This window comes from Macaca mulatta, chromosome 19, assembly GCF_049350105.2.
Source record: "Macaca mulatta isolate MMU2019108-1 chromosome 19, T2T-MMU8v2.0, whole genome shotgun sequence".
In the NCBI taxonomy this organism is placed as follows: domain Eukaryota; kingdom Metazoa; phylum Chordata; class Mammalia; order Primates; family Cercopithecidae; genus Macaca; species Macaca mulatta.
This window is the reverse complement of record NC_133424.1, coordinates 60,425,898-60,442,294: the sequence shown is the minus strand read 5'-3', so window position 1 is coordinate 60,442,294 and position 16,397 is coordinate 60,425,898. Positions and strand designations below refer to the sequence as shown.

The following is a 16,397-nucleotide window of genomic DNA, read 5'->3' as shown; positions in this document are numbered from 1 at the left end:
GTAAGGGAAGAAGAAGGAGGAGGAAAGGAAGGAGGAGGAGGAGAGGAGAACGAGAAGGGAGAAAAAGAATGATGAGGAGGAGAAGGTAAAAAAGGAGAGGGACAAGGAAGAAATGGGGAGGAGGGAAAGAGAGGAGGGACAGGGAGGAGAAGTGGGGAGGAGGAAAAGAGAGGAGGGGACAGGGAGGAGAAGTGGGGAGGAGGGAAAGAGAGGAGGGGACATGGAGGGGAAGTGGGGAGGAGGGAAAGAGAGGAGGGACAGGGAGGGGAAGTGGGGAGGAGGGAAAGAGAGGAGGGGACAGGGAGGGGAAGTGGGGAGGAGGGAAAGAGAGGAGGGGACAGGGAGGGGAAGTGGGAAGGAGGGAAGGAGAGGAGAGGACAGGGAGGAGAAGTGGTTGTGGTTAGTTCCAGGGGCTATAAAATCTTGGAGATCAGCTGGTCGACCACGAGTGTCTGACAGGAGCATGGCCCGGCACATGGGGCTCCTGCTGGTTTGGGTCTGCCTGTTTCGTGGTGTGGTCGGTGGTGTGGTCGGCGGTCTATTCAACATTCTAGAAGAAGGTGAGGAGCCAGGTGACCCTGGCTGGGGACAGAGTCCTGCATATCTGCTGCTGTATATAATCAAATCCCAGTCGCCACAGAGGGCAACAGTCCCCCTTGCTTTAGGTACCTTAAGAAAGAAAAAGATACTCTCCCTTTCAGGTCAGAAACACAATCCATGGGTAAATATTTTTTAAAAAATAAGAAAGTTCAGCGAATAAAAGAATGAAAGACTAAGAATGTAAATTGGAAAATCCTAGTGACATGTTACTTGAAAACCGTATGTCTCCTCCCTTTATGCTAGGAGATTTTCAATGTCTCATGCAGAGGTTTTGAAAATGAGACTGATTTTCATAAAGTCGATTTTATTCCTTTTCCAAAGTCGTGTTGCCTGTAACAATTATGAAGCGAAAATATAAAAATAAGAAGGGAATTCACTATGGATGCATCTGACACATTTGATAAGGACTAAGCATAATTTCAAAAACAATTTTTTATGGAATGACCAAGAATAATGATCTTGCATATATTTCTTTTAAGTATTCTTCAGGACATCCTTGCATTAAAAGAAAATAACACTGTGCTTGCTATTTTTTAAAAAAAGAACAGAAAAGAAAAAGGTACTCCCAATGTAACTATGACCACTGCTTTCTTATCCCGTAGAATTATTTTGTACTTATTGAAAAATAACACTGTACCTGGCCACAGGTTTTTTTTTTTTTAATCAGACATCATGTTTGTAGATACATAAAAAGGAATATAGACAAGTGGGAAAAAGCTAATTAAGATGATCCTAAATCTTCTCCACTGTCAATGTCTGGTCTCCTGAATTATGGATGTCATATTTTTCCACATAATACTTGTGCCATTCAGAGCCTTAGAGATGAAGCATTTCTCTTAATAATGCATCAGAGAATAAAAACTCATGAGCCCCGGGCTTGTTAGCCTGTATGTTAAATGATGTGGTGCTGGTCTCCTTTTGATCTGCAGAACTGTTGCCTATTCACTATCTCCCTCTCTCTCCCTTGCATCTGCCTCCTGGACTTATTCTCTCTCTCTCTCTTTTTTTTTTTTTTTTTTTTGAGATAGAGTCTTGCTCTGTCACCCAGGCTGGAGTGCAGTAGCATAATCTCGGCTCACTGCAACCTCAGCCTCCCAGATTTGAGCAATTCTCCTGCCTCAGCCTCCCGAGTAGCTAGGACTAAAGGTGCATGCCACCACGCCTGGCTAATTTTTGTATTTTTAGTAGAGACCAGGTTCCACCATGTTGGCCAGGCTGGTCTCGAACTCCTGACCTCAGGTGATCCACCTACCTCAGCCTCCCAAAGTGCTGGGATTATAGGCAGGAGCCACTGCCCCTGGCCTATTGTCTCTTAAGAGTTTCTTTTGAGCAAACTGCAAGTTTTTTACACTGGTTGTATTCAGTACAGACAATCACAACTGGGTCCCCACAGCAATCCTGCTTGCAGATAATAAGATGTCGTGGCAAAGAATGGGAAGGTGTGAACTCATAGACATCTAGGGCTCAAAGTCTTGCTTGAGGCCGTCGGTTAAGCTTGGTTGGAACCCAGAGATGCTGGGGGGAAATCGGGACTCGTGAGCTTGCCAGGAGCAGTCAAGTGGGACAGAGGAAGGGAAGGGAGTCTTCAGTTCTTGATGAGTGGGGATGTATGAGAGCTCTCAGCTACGGTTCTCCCTCATCCTCATCAGGGGAGCATTGCATTTTAGTGTTTTAGAAGCAATGACTGGCCGGGTGCAGTGGCTCACACCTGTAATCCCAGCACTTTGGGAGGCCAAGGTGGGCGAATCACAAGGTCAGGAGTTCAAGACCAGCCTGGCCAACATGGCGAAACTCCATCTCTACTGAAAACACAAAACTGAGCCGAGCGTGGTGGCAGGTGCCTGTAATCCCAGCTACTCAGGAGGCTGAGGCAGGAGAATCGCTTGAACCCAAGAGGCGGAGGTTACAGTGATTTGAGATCACGCCATTGCACTCCAGCCTGGGCAACAAGAGCAAGATTCGGTCTCAAAAACAAACAAACAAACAAAAAATAAAAACAGTGACCTGATAGGTTTGCTAGATGCACAGGATGTAGAGACTAAACAGCATGAGCATCTCCACTCATGAGCATACGATATGCACCCCCATCTCTTCCCACTAATGCACGATCTAGTGGGAAGGCAGAAGAGGAAACGGACTGTGCGTGTGGCACATGCTGAATCGGCTATACGCCTGCCCTGAAAAAGAAAAAGTGGTGGAACTGGCAAGACTTCACAAAGGACTTGATTGGGTGATCTTGTTCCAGGGCTGAAAATTTGCCATGTCCAAAATGTAATTACTATTCCAAGTTGATGGGTTGTCTAAGGGATTACGTGGGAGTGGGGTCCCTTGCAGGGAGAACTGTCCAGGTATGTAGATCCATGCTTCATGAACCCAAAACGCTGGGGTTTTCCCTTTTGCCGTTTGGCATTTCAGGCTTTGGTGCGGAGGGACTGCCTGCCAACCGGTCGTTTGATGTCAACAAGGGTTTGTGTTAAAATGGGAATCTTGCATTGCAAGAGCCATTGTTTTAAAGAGGATGAGGAGGAACCATAGCTAAGAGCTCTCACGCATCCCCGCTCACCAAGAACTAAAGGCTCCTCTCGCCTCCTCCGTCCCACTCTACTCCGCTCCTGGCAAGCTTAGGAGACCAGTTTTCCCTCCAGCATCTCCGGGTTCCAACCAAGCTTAGCCTGTGGCCTCGAGCAAGACTTTGAGCCCTGGATAGCTATGAGTTCCCACATCTGAAACAGGAGGATCATGATTCTTGCTGCCTCCCAGGGTTGCTGGAAGATTAAATGGGTTAGCATGTGTGACGCTCAGAACAGAACTGTTATCGTTATGTCATTATTACTACTATTACAGTACCAAAAGTACTATTACAGTATTAAAGAGGCAGGATAATGGTTTGGATTTAGTAGTCGATAGTCACAGAGTGAGTTTAACTACTTTAAACATCTCGTACAAGTGGAATCATGCAATATTTGTCCTTTTGTGACTGGTTTGGTTCACTTAGCATAATATACTCCAGGTTCATCCATGTTACCGAAAATGGCAGGATTTTCTCTTTTTTAATTTTTTTTTAATTTTTAATTTTATTTTATTGTATTTGTTTTTCGAGACGAGGTCTCACTCTGTCGCCCAGGCTGGAGTGCAGTGGCGTGATCTCAGCTCACTGCAACCTCAGCCTCCCAGTACTGGGACCACAGGAGCACACCACCATGCTCAGCTAATTTTATTTTGTAATTTTGGTAGAGATAAGATTTCGCCAAGTTGCCCAGGCAGGTCTCAAACTCCTGAGCTCAAGCGATCTGCCCACCTCCGCCTTCCAAAGTGCTATGAGCCACCACACCCAGCCCTGCCTAAAGGTTCTTTGATCAAGGTTGTTTTGACCTAAGGAAAAGATCAATAGTAAATATATGTTCTGGCCAGGCATAGGTCAAGACGGGAAGATTGCTTGAGCCCAGGAATTTGAGACCAGCCTGGGAAACATAGTGGGACCCAGTCTCTACAGCAAATTTTGAAAATTAGCCAGGTATGGTAGTACGTGCCTGTAGTTCCAGCTACTTGGGAGGCTGAGGCAAGAGAATCACTTGAGCCTGGGAAGTCAAGGTTGCAGTGAGCTGTGATAGCGTCACTGTACTCCAACCTGGGTGACAGAGTGAGATTCTGTCTCAAAAAAAAAAAAAGTAAGTACATGTTTGTAGTACATGTTCTTTCACAAAGAACACTAGATAAAATAGAAATTTTAGGGACATTCTGAGAATGGGGTTCATCAGAAACCAACACGGCGAATTAGCATCCAAGACAGAGGTGCTTTAGCCTCCACAAACTGTATTGTCTAGTGATGCTCAAATTCTTCATCTTCATCCTCACTGTCTGGGGTTGCATTGCATAGCGTCCTTCCAAAATTCATGTTTACCAGAGATCTGTGAATATGACTGTATTTGAAATAGGTCTTTGCAGACGTACTTAATGAAGATGCAGTCATAACGGGTAAGCGTTGACCCTAATCCAATGACTGGTATCTTTTTAAGAAGAGGAAACAGACACACACAGGGAAGACAGCCATGCATAGTCAGAAGCAGAGATTAAAGTGATGCTGCCACAAGCCACAGAATACCACAGCCTGCCAGCAGACACCAAAAGCAAGGAGAGAGGCACAGAACAGTTTCTTCCTCTGAGCTCCTAAGAAGGAACCAACCCTGGCATTTTGGCCTCTGGCCTCCAGATCTATGAGACAATAAATGCTCTAGACCAAACAGTCTATGGTACTTTGTCTAGATTTTTTTTTTTTTTTTTTTTTTTAGATAGGGGCTACTCTGTCACCCAGGTTGGAGTGCAATGGCACAATCATGGCTCACTGCAGTCTTGATCTCCCAGGCTCAAGTGATCCTCCTGCCTCAGCCTCCCAAGTAGCTGGGGCTACAGAGCGCACACCACCATGCCCAGCTAATTTTTGTGTCTTTCTTTATTGTAGAGATGGGGTCTTGCTATGTTGTCCAGGCTGGTCTCAAACTCCTGGGTTCAAGCAATCCTCCTGGCTCAGCCTCCAAAAGTGCTGGGATTACAAGCTAAATCACCATGCCCGACCGGTAAATTTCTACAACACAAAACCAAGGAAGAAGCAGTCACAGAGGCCACGCGTCTCTCCTCTCTGTGGGATGAGCCTCCCATGGTTTGGTACCCGAGGACCCCAACTCCTCCCCGTTCATTGTTACTGCTCTTCATCAGTGCTCTTCCAGGCCTTCTGACATTCTCCAGATTCGAAACTTTTGACTTCCATCTTGGGTGCTGTATTCCTGGTCTTTGAACATAGAATGGAACAGCAAGTGCAGCCCTTTGGGAAGACTCCTGACCCAGCTCTTGAATCCAAACAAGAATCTTGGCCAAGATAGGATCGTAGGACTACCATGTAGCAGGCTACAGCAGTTCCCCATGATAGGGAGGCAACTACACTTTTCTTCCCTAGTCTGTTTGACCAGCTTCCCCAAGCTCCCGCCTCTGGGGCTCCATAACTTGGAAGAATAAAGTCTGATAAACTGTATCCTCCTGTGGACAACTGCAAGGATGCCAATACATACTGTTGAAGATGCTGAAATTCACGGCTTATCCTCTGGAAAACTGGTCAGGTTCAGGGGACTTCATAAGCTCCTGAACACATTTCACAGGCTTTCATTTTATTTACATTCACTTACTCTTTTCCTTTTTTTACAAAGTCTTGCTCTGTCACTCACGCTGGAGTGCAGTGGTGTGATCTCAGCTCACTGCAACCTCCACCTCCCGGGTTCAAGTGATTCTCCTGCCTCAGCCTCCCAAGTAGCTGGGGATTACAGGCACGCACCACCATGCCCAGATAATTTTTGTATTTTTAGTAGAGATGGGGTTTCACCATGTTGGCCAGGCTGGTCTTGAACTCCTGACCTCAGGTAGTCCGCCCGCCTCGGCCTCCCAAAGTACTGGGATTACAGGTGTGAGCCACCAGGCCTGGTCCACTTATTCTTTTTCTAATGTGCTTCCTCTCTTTATATCTCTGAAGAACTTTTAACATTTCTTTCAAGGCAGGTTCTCTGGTAGCAAATTCCCTCAACGTGAGTTTGTCTGAAAATCTTTGTCTTTCTTTCTCCTTCACTTTCGAAGAATAATTTTGCAGGGTACAGAATTCTAGATTGAAGATTTTTTTCTCTCAACACTCTAAATGCTTCATTCTTATCTGCATGGTTTCTGGAGAGAAGTTGGATATAATTCTTATCTTTGCTTCTCTGTAGGTAAAGTATTTTTCCCCCTCTGGCTTCTTTCAAAAGATTTTTCTTTTAAAAAATTTTATTTTAGATGCAGGGGGTACATGTACAGATTTGTTACATGAGTATATTGCGTAAATGGTGAGGTTTGGGATTCAGTTGAAGCCATCACCCAAATAATGAACATAGTGCCCAATAGGTAGTTTTCTTTTTTTCCTTTTTTTTTTTTTTTTTTTTTTTTTTTTTTTGGAGACAGAGTCTTGTATTGCCCAGGCTGGAATGCAGTGGCACGATCTTGGCTCACTGCAACCTCTGCCTCTTGGGTTCAAGCAATTCTCTTGCCTCAGCCTCCCAAGTAGCTGGGATTACAGGCGCCCACCACCACGCCCGGCTAATTTTTGTATTTTTAGCAGAGGCGGGATTTCACCATGTTGGCCAGGCTGGTCTTGAACTCCTGACCTCATGATCCGCCCACCTCAGCCTCCCAAAAGTGCTGGGATTACAGGTGTGAGCCGCTGCGCGCAGCCATCAATAGGTAGTTTTCAAGCCTGGGTCCCCTCCTTACCTCCCCACTTCTGTAATCCTCAGTGTCTCTTGTTCCCATCTTTGCGTCCCTGTGCACCCAGTGTTTAGTTCCCACTTATAGGTGAGAACATGTGGTATTTGGTCTTCTGTTTCTGCATTAATTTGCTTAGGATAATGACCTCCAGCTGCATCCATGTTGCTAAAAAAGACATGATTTTGTTCTTTTTTATGGCCGTATAAAACAATTTTGATTTGGGTTTATCTGAAAAAGTGAGACTGATTTTTATTTCAAATCAGGGTATTTTTAAAAACCTTATATATTGTAACAGAATTTAGCTTGAATTATGACGAAAGGTGAGTTATTGAGAATGAAAACAATTGGGATGCAGGACTTTTCTGACAAAATTGTTATGATTTTCCAGTGCATAGCTTTGTCTTCTTCCATTTTACACTTTCCTCAAAGGATCATAAAGAAAGCCAGTTTTGTATAAGTATTCTAAGACTAATTCTAGGACTATATTAATTTTTAGGGGCCCTTCTTAATCCTTTGAAATTAAAAAATATATATATATATGTTTTCTTCAAGCCAGGCATGATGACTCACACCTGTAATCCCAGCACTTTGGGAGGCCAAGACAGGTGGATCACCTGAGGTCAGGAGTTTGGGTCCAGCCTGGCCAACATGGCAAAACCCTGTCTCTACCAAAAATACAAGAATTAGCCAGGTGTGGTGGTGCACACCTGTAGTCCCAGCTACTTGGAAGGCAGAGGCAGGAGACTCAGCTGGTGATTCTAATATGCAACAAAGCTTGTGAACCATTGTGCTGGTCCATTATAACTATTTCTTAAATAATATATGCCTAAGGAAAAACGTTTTAATTTCAAGCCACAATGGCAGCCAGGACAATTTAGCTGAAAAACAAACCTGTGGAAAGAATAAACATGAGCAAATAGCAAAATAATCAGTAATAAATAAAATATACACAACAAATTCAGAATTAAAATCATTGCTTTTGCAAAAATCTTTTCAAAAAATAAAAAAATTAAGTCATTGCTCTTTTAAGTGTAATCTACAAATTTGATGAACTAGTTATGAACACAGATTATGTTGAGTTATAATGCTTTAATATGAGAGATATCTGCAAATTACATTATAGTATGTGTATGTTCTCTTAACCAAACATGACATTTGTAAATTTACTTGTTGGTAAATTGTGCTTTTCTATCTTACATCATTTTAATGATTATTAAGTATCATCTATCATGGGCTATTTGGGAAAAAAATCAAATCTTTCACTCTGTATTTATTCTACAATTCATTCTACGTTGTATTTCATCCTAAAGTTATGACTGTTCTTAAAGCCTCAATTAAATGAACTTTGTAACAGTTATTTACTGTTTAACTAAACACATGCTGGTTTTGAATCAAATAGCCTTTGCATAAAACCACTTCATCAGGAACCATGCAAAGTAACAAAACAAAAAATTCAAGTTCTAAGGAGGGGGAGGTAAATATTACAGGTTTAATGGCTCATGAAGGAACAATGATTGAAAAATGCTGCTTTAAGAAAAAAAAAAGTAAAGCTATCAGGCAATTTTCTTCGTTCCAAGAATATTAGGATATTCAGACTGGGGAGGACTTGACATCCTAATGTTCTCTCTCCATTTTATAGCAGAGTAAACTGAGGGCAGATGGTTGGTCAGTGGTTGAGCCTGTGTCAGGGTTTGGGCTGTTACTTCCTACTGAACCAACCTCTCCAGGGAGGATTCGAATTGAGTTGCCATATGCTTAACTTTTTTAATTTAATGGAACTTAACATTTCTGAACTTTGTCTCTAAGATGATGGAAACAATGCTTGCCTCACAAAATTGTTCTGATAAGTTAAATAAAATATAGTACGCAGGATAGAGAAGATGCTCAGAGCATTTATTTGCATTTCCTACATACCTCAGAGGTATCATTCTTATTTTTCCCTCCTAGAGGAAGAAGTTTCCATTTTGAAAGTGATAACTCTAAAGACATGAATCTCTAATAGTAGAATTCAGGTATTCAGTGAGAAGTGGTGACAAAAATAAAAACCTATAGTGTTCCATATCAGAAACCTATGATGAAGTAGTTTATTTTATAGAAAAATGTGAGAAAAGTAAATAATTTCCTTTGCCTGCTGAATTTTTTGTTTTAAGAATAATTTTAATCATTCCTATCCTTTAATAATATTTGGAAAATACAGTTAAAGCAAAAGAAAAATAAGAAATCACCCACAATCACACTACCAAAAATAAGCTCTATTGAACCAAAGTTAACTTAGTTAACTTAGTTTTGCCTAACTTTCAAAATAGTATTATTCTTACTAGAATAGAAATTGGTGAAATCTTTTCATTTCTTTTATTTTAAAGTGACATAAATATTTGTTCAAAATTGTGTCTTTCAGATGAATTGTCATCAACTGTGGGTAAGTTGATCAAAAAACTTTTATTGGGGTTTCTTTTAAGAGTTTTGCAATAAAACGTGAAACCATTGAATATTCCCTTTCCTGGTAAGAAATCATATTTTTCATTAAAGATTACTATTTTATGTACTTATATTTAAGTAAATTCCATGTTAAAAATGTTAAGAAAAAAGAAGAATCCCAGCACTTTGGGAGGCTGAGGCGGGAAGACCATGAGGTCAGGAGATCAAGACCATCCTGGCTAACATGGTGAAACCCCGTTTCTACTAAAAAACTACAAAAAATTAGCTGGGCGTGGTGGCAGGCACCTGTAGTCCCAGCTACCTGGGAGGCTGAGGCAGGAGAATGGCCTGAACCTGGGAGGCGGAGCTTGCAGTGAGCCGAGATTGCACCACCCAACTCCAGCCTGGGCGACAGAGTGATACGCCATCTCAAAAAAAAAAAAAAAAGGAAGAAGAAGTGATAAATCATAATTTTACTGTTAATTTTACTTTTGGGTGATTAAACATTTCATTACATGTAACTTCATAATGTGATTTTTAGCAAAAATCAAGTATTATGGAAAATAATGAAATAGAAAATGCCTTTTGCCACCTAAAAATGAAGTACAAATTTTTCCTTATCTATTTATATGCTCATCTTTATTAATGCCTACTTGATATTATAAAGTCAATTTCATTTTAATATTCTCTCAGGGATTAATATTTTTAATTAATTCTTATTTTTTAAACTAATACTAACCATGCTGAAATAAACATTCTTAATCTAAGTGTCATTCCAATTAAAACTAGGAAAGCACAGGGGTGTTACGTTAACACTATTTTAGGTTCTAACATAAGTGATATTGTAAAAAGGAAAAAATCTATATAAAATAACAGGCAAAATTATTTTATGATTGTATACTTTAAATCATGTATACTTGTATACTTTTATTCATGTATAGTTGTATACTTTTATTCATGAATAAAAATTATTAGTTTTAATAAAGTAATATGGCTATGTGGCTGGATACAAGATAAACATACACCAGTCAATAGTTTTTCTCTATACTGGTAAGAACCAACTGGATATTGATGGAAATGGAAAACATTCTGTTTAACATCAGTGACCAAAAAAAAGCACTTTGGAATTAAATCAGTGAGAAATGTGTAGGATTTATATAGAACAAATAAGAAAATCATATTGAAGAGCAAAAAAATACATTTTGAAAAAGAGATATTGCCATGTTCTTGGATGGAAAACAATACCATAACAATATCACTCTTTCCCAAACTAATATTTTTATTTAATTTTATTTTACATAAGAGCACATTTTAAAGCCTAATAATAGTGGAATAAATGTCAGCTCTAAATTTTATTTTTCAGAAACTATAAGTCATTTTCCAGAAATTGAAGGTAAGTTGATCAGAAAACTTTGATTATTAATGTATATTTTCTTTTAATTTTGTAAAAATGGGGGAATCAGTAATGTTTTTCCAGTAAAAATAATATTTTCTTCTTATATAAAATGTAATATAAGTGCCTTGTAAACAGATAAAGAAAAGAGAGGTATAGAAGTCACTCTGATCTTTCATCAGCACTAAATGGGTCTACTCTTTAATTTCTGCCAATCGAACAAGAAATAACAGATTTTAAAATTTATATAGAAAAAACATCCAATAATAATTAGAAATATTATGAACAAAGTGCTGGAGTAGAGAAATATTTCATCTCATCAGATATTTAGACATACTAAAATACTGTAATATAAACAACATGGAATCAGCCTAGAAAGATAGAAGGAAGAGGAGGAGGAGGAGGTAGAGGAGGAGGGAGGAAGGAAGAAGAAGAGGAAAAAGAAGGAGGAGGAGGAGGAGGAAGAGGAGAGAAGAAAGGAAGAAATATTTTGTGATACTTGCTGTCTCCAGAGTCTGCTCATTTTACCACCATGCTTCCTTACCTCTCTAGTAATTTCAAGAAATTTTAGAGCAAATGTAGAATGGATCCCAGGATATATTAGAATAATCCATGGTTTTAAGCATGACCATTTAAATGTACAGGTGGTTTATTTCATCATCAATCTGTCATTACTAAATGTGTTTGAAAGAAAATAAAGTTGATTGCCCTTTTGCATCATATACAAAACTAAATTCTAGCTTAATCAAATTTTAAACGTAAAAGGAACAAAATTGTTTAATTTAAGAAGAAAATGGAAAATATATGTGTGGCCTAAGGACCAGCAGATCTTTTAAAGCAAGGCAGAAACCATCTGTAATACAGGTAAACATTTTTAAAGTGTGTAAATGCTTCATGCTAATGAAAATTCAGGTAAAGGAGCACAATTTGTGGGAAAGACTAATTGCCATTTTCTTTGACAAAGCAATATTCATCAATGTTAAAATTGTATATACACTTTGTCCTTGTAACCTTGCTTTGGAGATTCTATAGAAACAAACGCTTCAGTACATAAGAATTTAAATGCGTGAAATGTTTACTGCAGCTGTATTTACAGTGGGAAAAATCTGAATGTGGAAATACTGAATGAATTGTGGTGAATCCGTATCACAGAACATGAATCAGCATTAGAAAGAAGTTAAGGCCTGACTCAGTGGCTCATGCCTGTAATCCCAACATTTTTGGAAGCTGAGGCAGGAGGATGCTTGAGCTCAGGAGTTTGAGGCCACCCTGGCCAACATAGTGAGATCTCATCTCTACAAAAAATTTAAAGATTATCTGGGCATGGTAGCATGCACCTGTAGTCCCAGCCTATTCTGGAGGTTGAGGTGGGAGGATCGCTTGAGCTCAGGAGAATGAGGCTGCAGTGAGCCATGAAGAAGTTAGAGCGACACAATCACTTTAAGAAGATTTCTGTGATGTGTTAAGTTGGAAACTCAATTATAAAATATGATTAATTTTGAAGGGTGGCAAAAAATCATGCATGTGTACCTGTGTGTATGCACATATAACTATATATATCCTGTATTAACCATATAGCATATATACAAAACAATATAACATATATAAGTATATATGTATAACCATACAACATATATATACCCAGGTGACACACATACACACATGTATAGTTGTATGGGAGAAGGAGAGAAAGAGAGATGATGGAAGGAGGTGAAAATAAGAGATCCAGGGGCAGGGGGGAAGAATTGTTTGGTAGATAAATGCCCACATTTATGTTTCTATGCTTACGAGAGATTTCTGAAACCGGAGCAAATGCTAAGCAAAATTTTGAGACTGTTTATACCCTGGGGAAAAAGTAGGGCAGGGGCAGCAATATAAAACAAAAGACCTTTGTCATTAGAGAGCCAAAGCTCTGCTATTGAGCGGCACAATAACATTTACTGCAGTCACAGCCAATGACTCTGATTTCAAAGGGCAGCAGCCCCTAGGAAGACAGTGGCTTGATAACGTCTCTCTCAATACACCCGGAAACAGAGGAAGAATTTTGTTTTCTCTAGATGGGGAGTGTGTCTTTCCATTCCACTATAAAAATGGAACCTACTACGACTGCATCAGGTCCAAGTCAAGACACAAGTGGTGCTCGTTAAATGAGACTTACGAAGGATACTGGAAGTATTGCTCTGCCGAAGGTGAGTGTCCTGCCTCTAAACACCTCAGAGCAGTAATCTTGGTCTCTGAGGCTGGGATGTGGGGAGAAGCACAAGAGGGTTCTGAAAATAGAATCCATAGCCAATTCAATTGTGAAAATAAAGGATGTTCAATTTCTTACGATATAAAAATCACATTGCGCCAAAGAGATGAGCATTTCAACCACATTATTTTGAAAAGAATCTTTTTGGTAGAACATCAAAGTAATATGGGATCTGAATCCCCCACCAATATTGTTCCCATGGGCCTTTGGTGAAATAGGGCAGAGCAGATGATACGGAATAGGAAGCAAAAGTGTGTATTTGCATGTGTGTGTGTGTGTGCACGTGTGTGCATACATGTATGTCTGTGTGAGTGTGCATGTGTATGTGTGCACATTTGTTCACGTGTGCAGGTGTGTGCATGTGTGTGCATGTGTGTGCATGGTGTGGTGGAGGGGGTGCAGATTAGAAAGGTTTCTTACTCAGACTGCTGCTTCCTCTTTCTCTTCTGCAGATTTTGCAAGCTGCGTGTTTCCCTTCTGGTATAGACGCTTGATCTACTGGGATTGTACTGACCACGGGGAAGCATTTGGGAAAAAATGGTGTTCACTGACCAAGAATTTTAACAAGGACCGAATTTGGAAATACTGTGAATGATGGCGAGATTTACCAGGGGAGGGGGATGAAGATGTTTAATCGTTCTCCTTGGAAAGAACCTATAGTTTTTGTTGGCAGAGGAGAACCCTTTCTCATTAGAGAGGGGTTTTTTTATTTTTTTATTTTTTTTTTCTGGGATGCGAGTTGAAGGTGATCTAACTAAATAACTAGAGGTTTTTGATTAAGGATTATGGGGTTTTAATATGGAAATCTGTAGTTTAGCCTCAGCACTTTAATTGCTGTGTAAAATTAGTCCCTTTTAAAAATTAAGTCTATGGGGTAGGCGTGGTGGCTCATGCTTATAATCCCAGCTCTTCGGGAGGCTGAAAAGGAAGGACTGCTTGAGGCCAGGAGTTCAAGACCAACGTGGACCAATATAGTAAGACCCTGTTTCTAAAAAAAAAATTTTTTTTTAATTAACTATGCATGGTGGCACACACTTGTAGTCTCAGCTACTCAGGAAGTTGAGGCAGGAGGATCACCTGAGTTCAACAGTTCAAGGTTGCAGTGAGCTGTGATGAAAGGGAGACCCACCTCTAAAATAAAATAAATGAAGTAAAGTAAGCATACGGACTTTGGGTGATAGTGATGTGTCAATGTAGATTCATCAGTTGTAACCAATGTTCCAGTCTGGTGAAGGATATTGATAACACAGAGGCTATGTGTACATGGGAAATTTTTGTACCTACTACTCAATTTTTCTGTGACTTAAAACTGCTTTAAAAACTAACATGTATTTAAAATGCATGACCTTAATAAAGAATATTTTTAAAACAGAAAAAAAAAGGTGATAACTGAGGTGACACCTGAGGTAGGAATACAGGTGTGGAGGGAAAGTATCAGAGTGAGGTTTAAAAAAGGTCAGATATGAACCACACGAACAAGGGCAACAAAACTGGGTGCATTGTACAAAGTGAGGGAAGGCCACTGGGGTTGGTCCATGGTGGGTGCCCTGGGAGCCAGGCAGTGGGCATGCCAGCACTTGAGAGTTGGCTAAGTCCAAAGAGAAGCCACAGAGCATCGTTCAGTAAGCAGAATCTGGATAGAATCCAATTTGATTATGGAAGCCAAGAGTGGTGGCCGATGCCTGTAATTCCAGCACTTTGGGAGGCAGAGGCAGGAGGATTGCTTGAGCCCTGGAGTTCAAGACTAGCCTGGGGCCAGGTGCGGTGGCTCAAGCCTGTAATCCCAGCACTTTGGGAGGCCGAGATGGGCGGATCACGAGGTCAGGAGATCGAGACCATCCTGGCTAACCCGGTGAAACCCCGTCTCTACTAAAAAATACAAAATCTAGCCAGGCAAGGTGGCGAGTGCCTGTAGTCCCAGCTACTCGGGAGGCTGAGGCAGGAGAATGGCGTAAACCCGGGAGGCGGAGCTTGCAGTGAGCTGAGATCCGGCCACTGCACTCCAGCCTGGGCGACAGAGCGTGATTCCGTCTCAAAAAAAAAAAAAAAAAAGACTAGCCTGGGCAACATAGCAAGACCTCATATCAAAAGAAAAAAAAATGAAAGAAAATAACAAAGAATAGTAGAGAGGAACTATCTGATAGAAGGCTCTGAGAAAGTAGGAAGAGATGGGATGATTCCAGGAGGAGGAAGTGGAGTCACCCTCAGTAGAAACAGATCTTCCATTGCTACAAGGTATAAGAAAAAGTGAGTGTGTGCAGATATAAGCTGATTCATAAATTTGAGGGGATTCGTATGTGAGAGAGTTTTTTTATTGTATTTTCTCAAGAAAGTAGTAGGAAAAGCAATCTTGTGATAATAGAGGGATGGGTATAGTGAGGTAGGTGTGTCATGGTCATTGAAGAGAGTGGAGAGTGAGGTGACCAGAGACATATCGGAAGATGTCTGGCTAGTGTAGGGGGGTTGGTTGAGGTTAACGTGTCAGTCAGGAAGCTTACTGCACGCTCAAATTGGGTAGTTAGAGGAAACTGGAAACTACAGATAATAGTGCAGTATTCAGGGATAGTAAGAGCAATACCTGAACAGTGAGGGGAAGAGAAATTCCTGGAATGGAGAGCGTGGGAGAACAAGAGAGGAAGAAAAAGGACAGAGATGGAGAGTAAGCGAGAGACAGAATAGGAGAGAATGGGAGGGAGGGAGGAGAGAAGATTGGGTAGAAAAGACAGACAGAGAGGCAGGGCACAGTGGCTCACGCCTGTAATCCCAGCACTTTGGGAAGCTGAGGCAGGAGGATCCACCTGAGGTCAGGGGTTCGAGACCAGCCTGGCCAACATGGTGAAACCCCATCTCTACTAAAAATACAAAAATTAGCCAGGTGTGGTGGTGGGTGCCTGTAATCCCAGCTACTCGGGAGGCTGAGGCAGGAGAATTCCTTGAACCCAGGAGACGGAGTTTGCAGTGAGCCAAGATCGTGCCACTGCACTCCAGCCGGGGCAACAGAGTGAGACTCTGTCTCAACAACAACAACAAAAAAAAAAGAGTTCCAGGGCAGAACCATCCTGCCGAAGGCATTGGGTAGAATCAGAAAACGAAGTGTTCAAATTAAAAATTTTGCTTCAGGAGCTACAATTAAAATCAGATTTTTTATGACTCTGCTAACATAGTTTCATACCCGGTTAGTGATGGGGCTAAATTGGCTTTAAAAACTCAAACAAACTCAAAAACAGATATTTGAAAACAGAAGTCCCTGCATCATGCAGCCAGTCCGTTGCCGTGTTCCTGGTGATGATTCCAGTTCGACATGTTGCCGTGTTCCTGGTGATGATTCCAGTTCGACATGTTGCCGTGTTCCTGGTGATGATTCCAGTTCGACATGTTTGGGGGAACAGAACGTTCACAGTCAGAGAAGAAAACATGATACCTGTACAGATTTTCAAATACCTTAGATCTTCACAT

General features: G+C 41.0%; 1 protein-coding gene across 1 annotated transcript; it reads left to right on the top strand.

Annotated features, from left to right (window-relative positions):
• Positions 1–463: 463 nt before the first annotated feature.
• On the top strand, positions 464–13,536 carry BSPH1 (binder of sperm protein homolog 1). Its single transcript, XM_077979920.1, has 6 exons — positions 464–560; positions 3,016–3,066; positions 9,278–9,298; positions 10,661–10,690; positions 12,748–12,879; positions 13,394–13,536. The coding sequence occupies exons 1-6, from the start codon at positions 464–466 to the stop codon at positions 13,534–13,536; spliced, it is 474 nt and encodes a 157-aa protein (XP_077836046.1).
• The last annotated feature ends 2,861 nt before the right edge of the window (positions 13,537–16,397 follow it).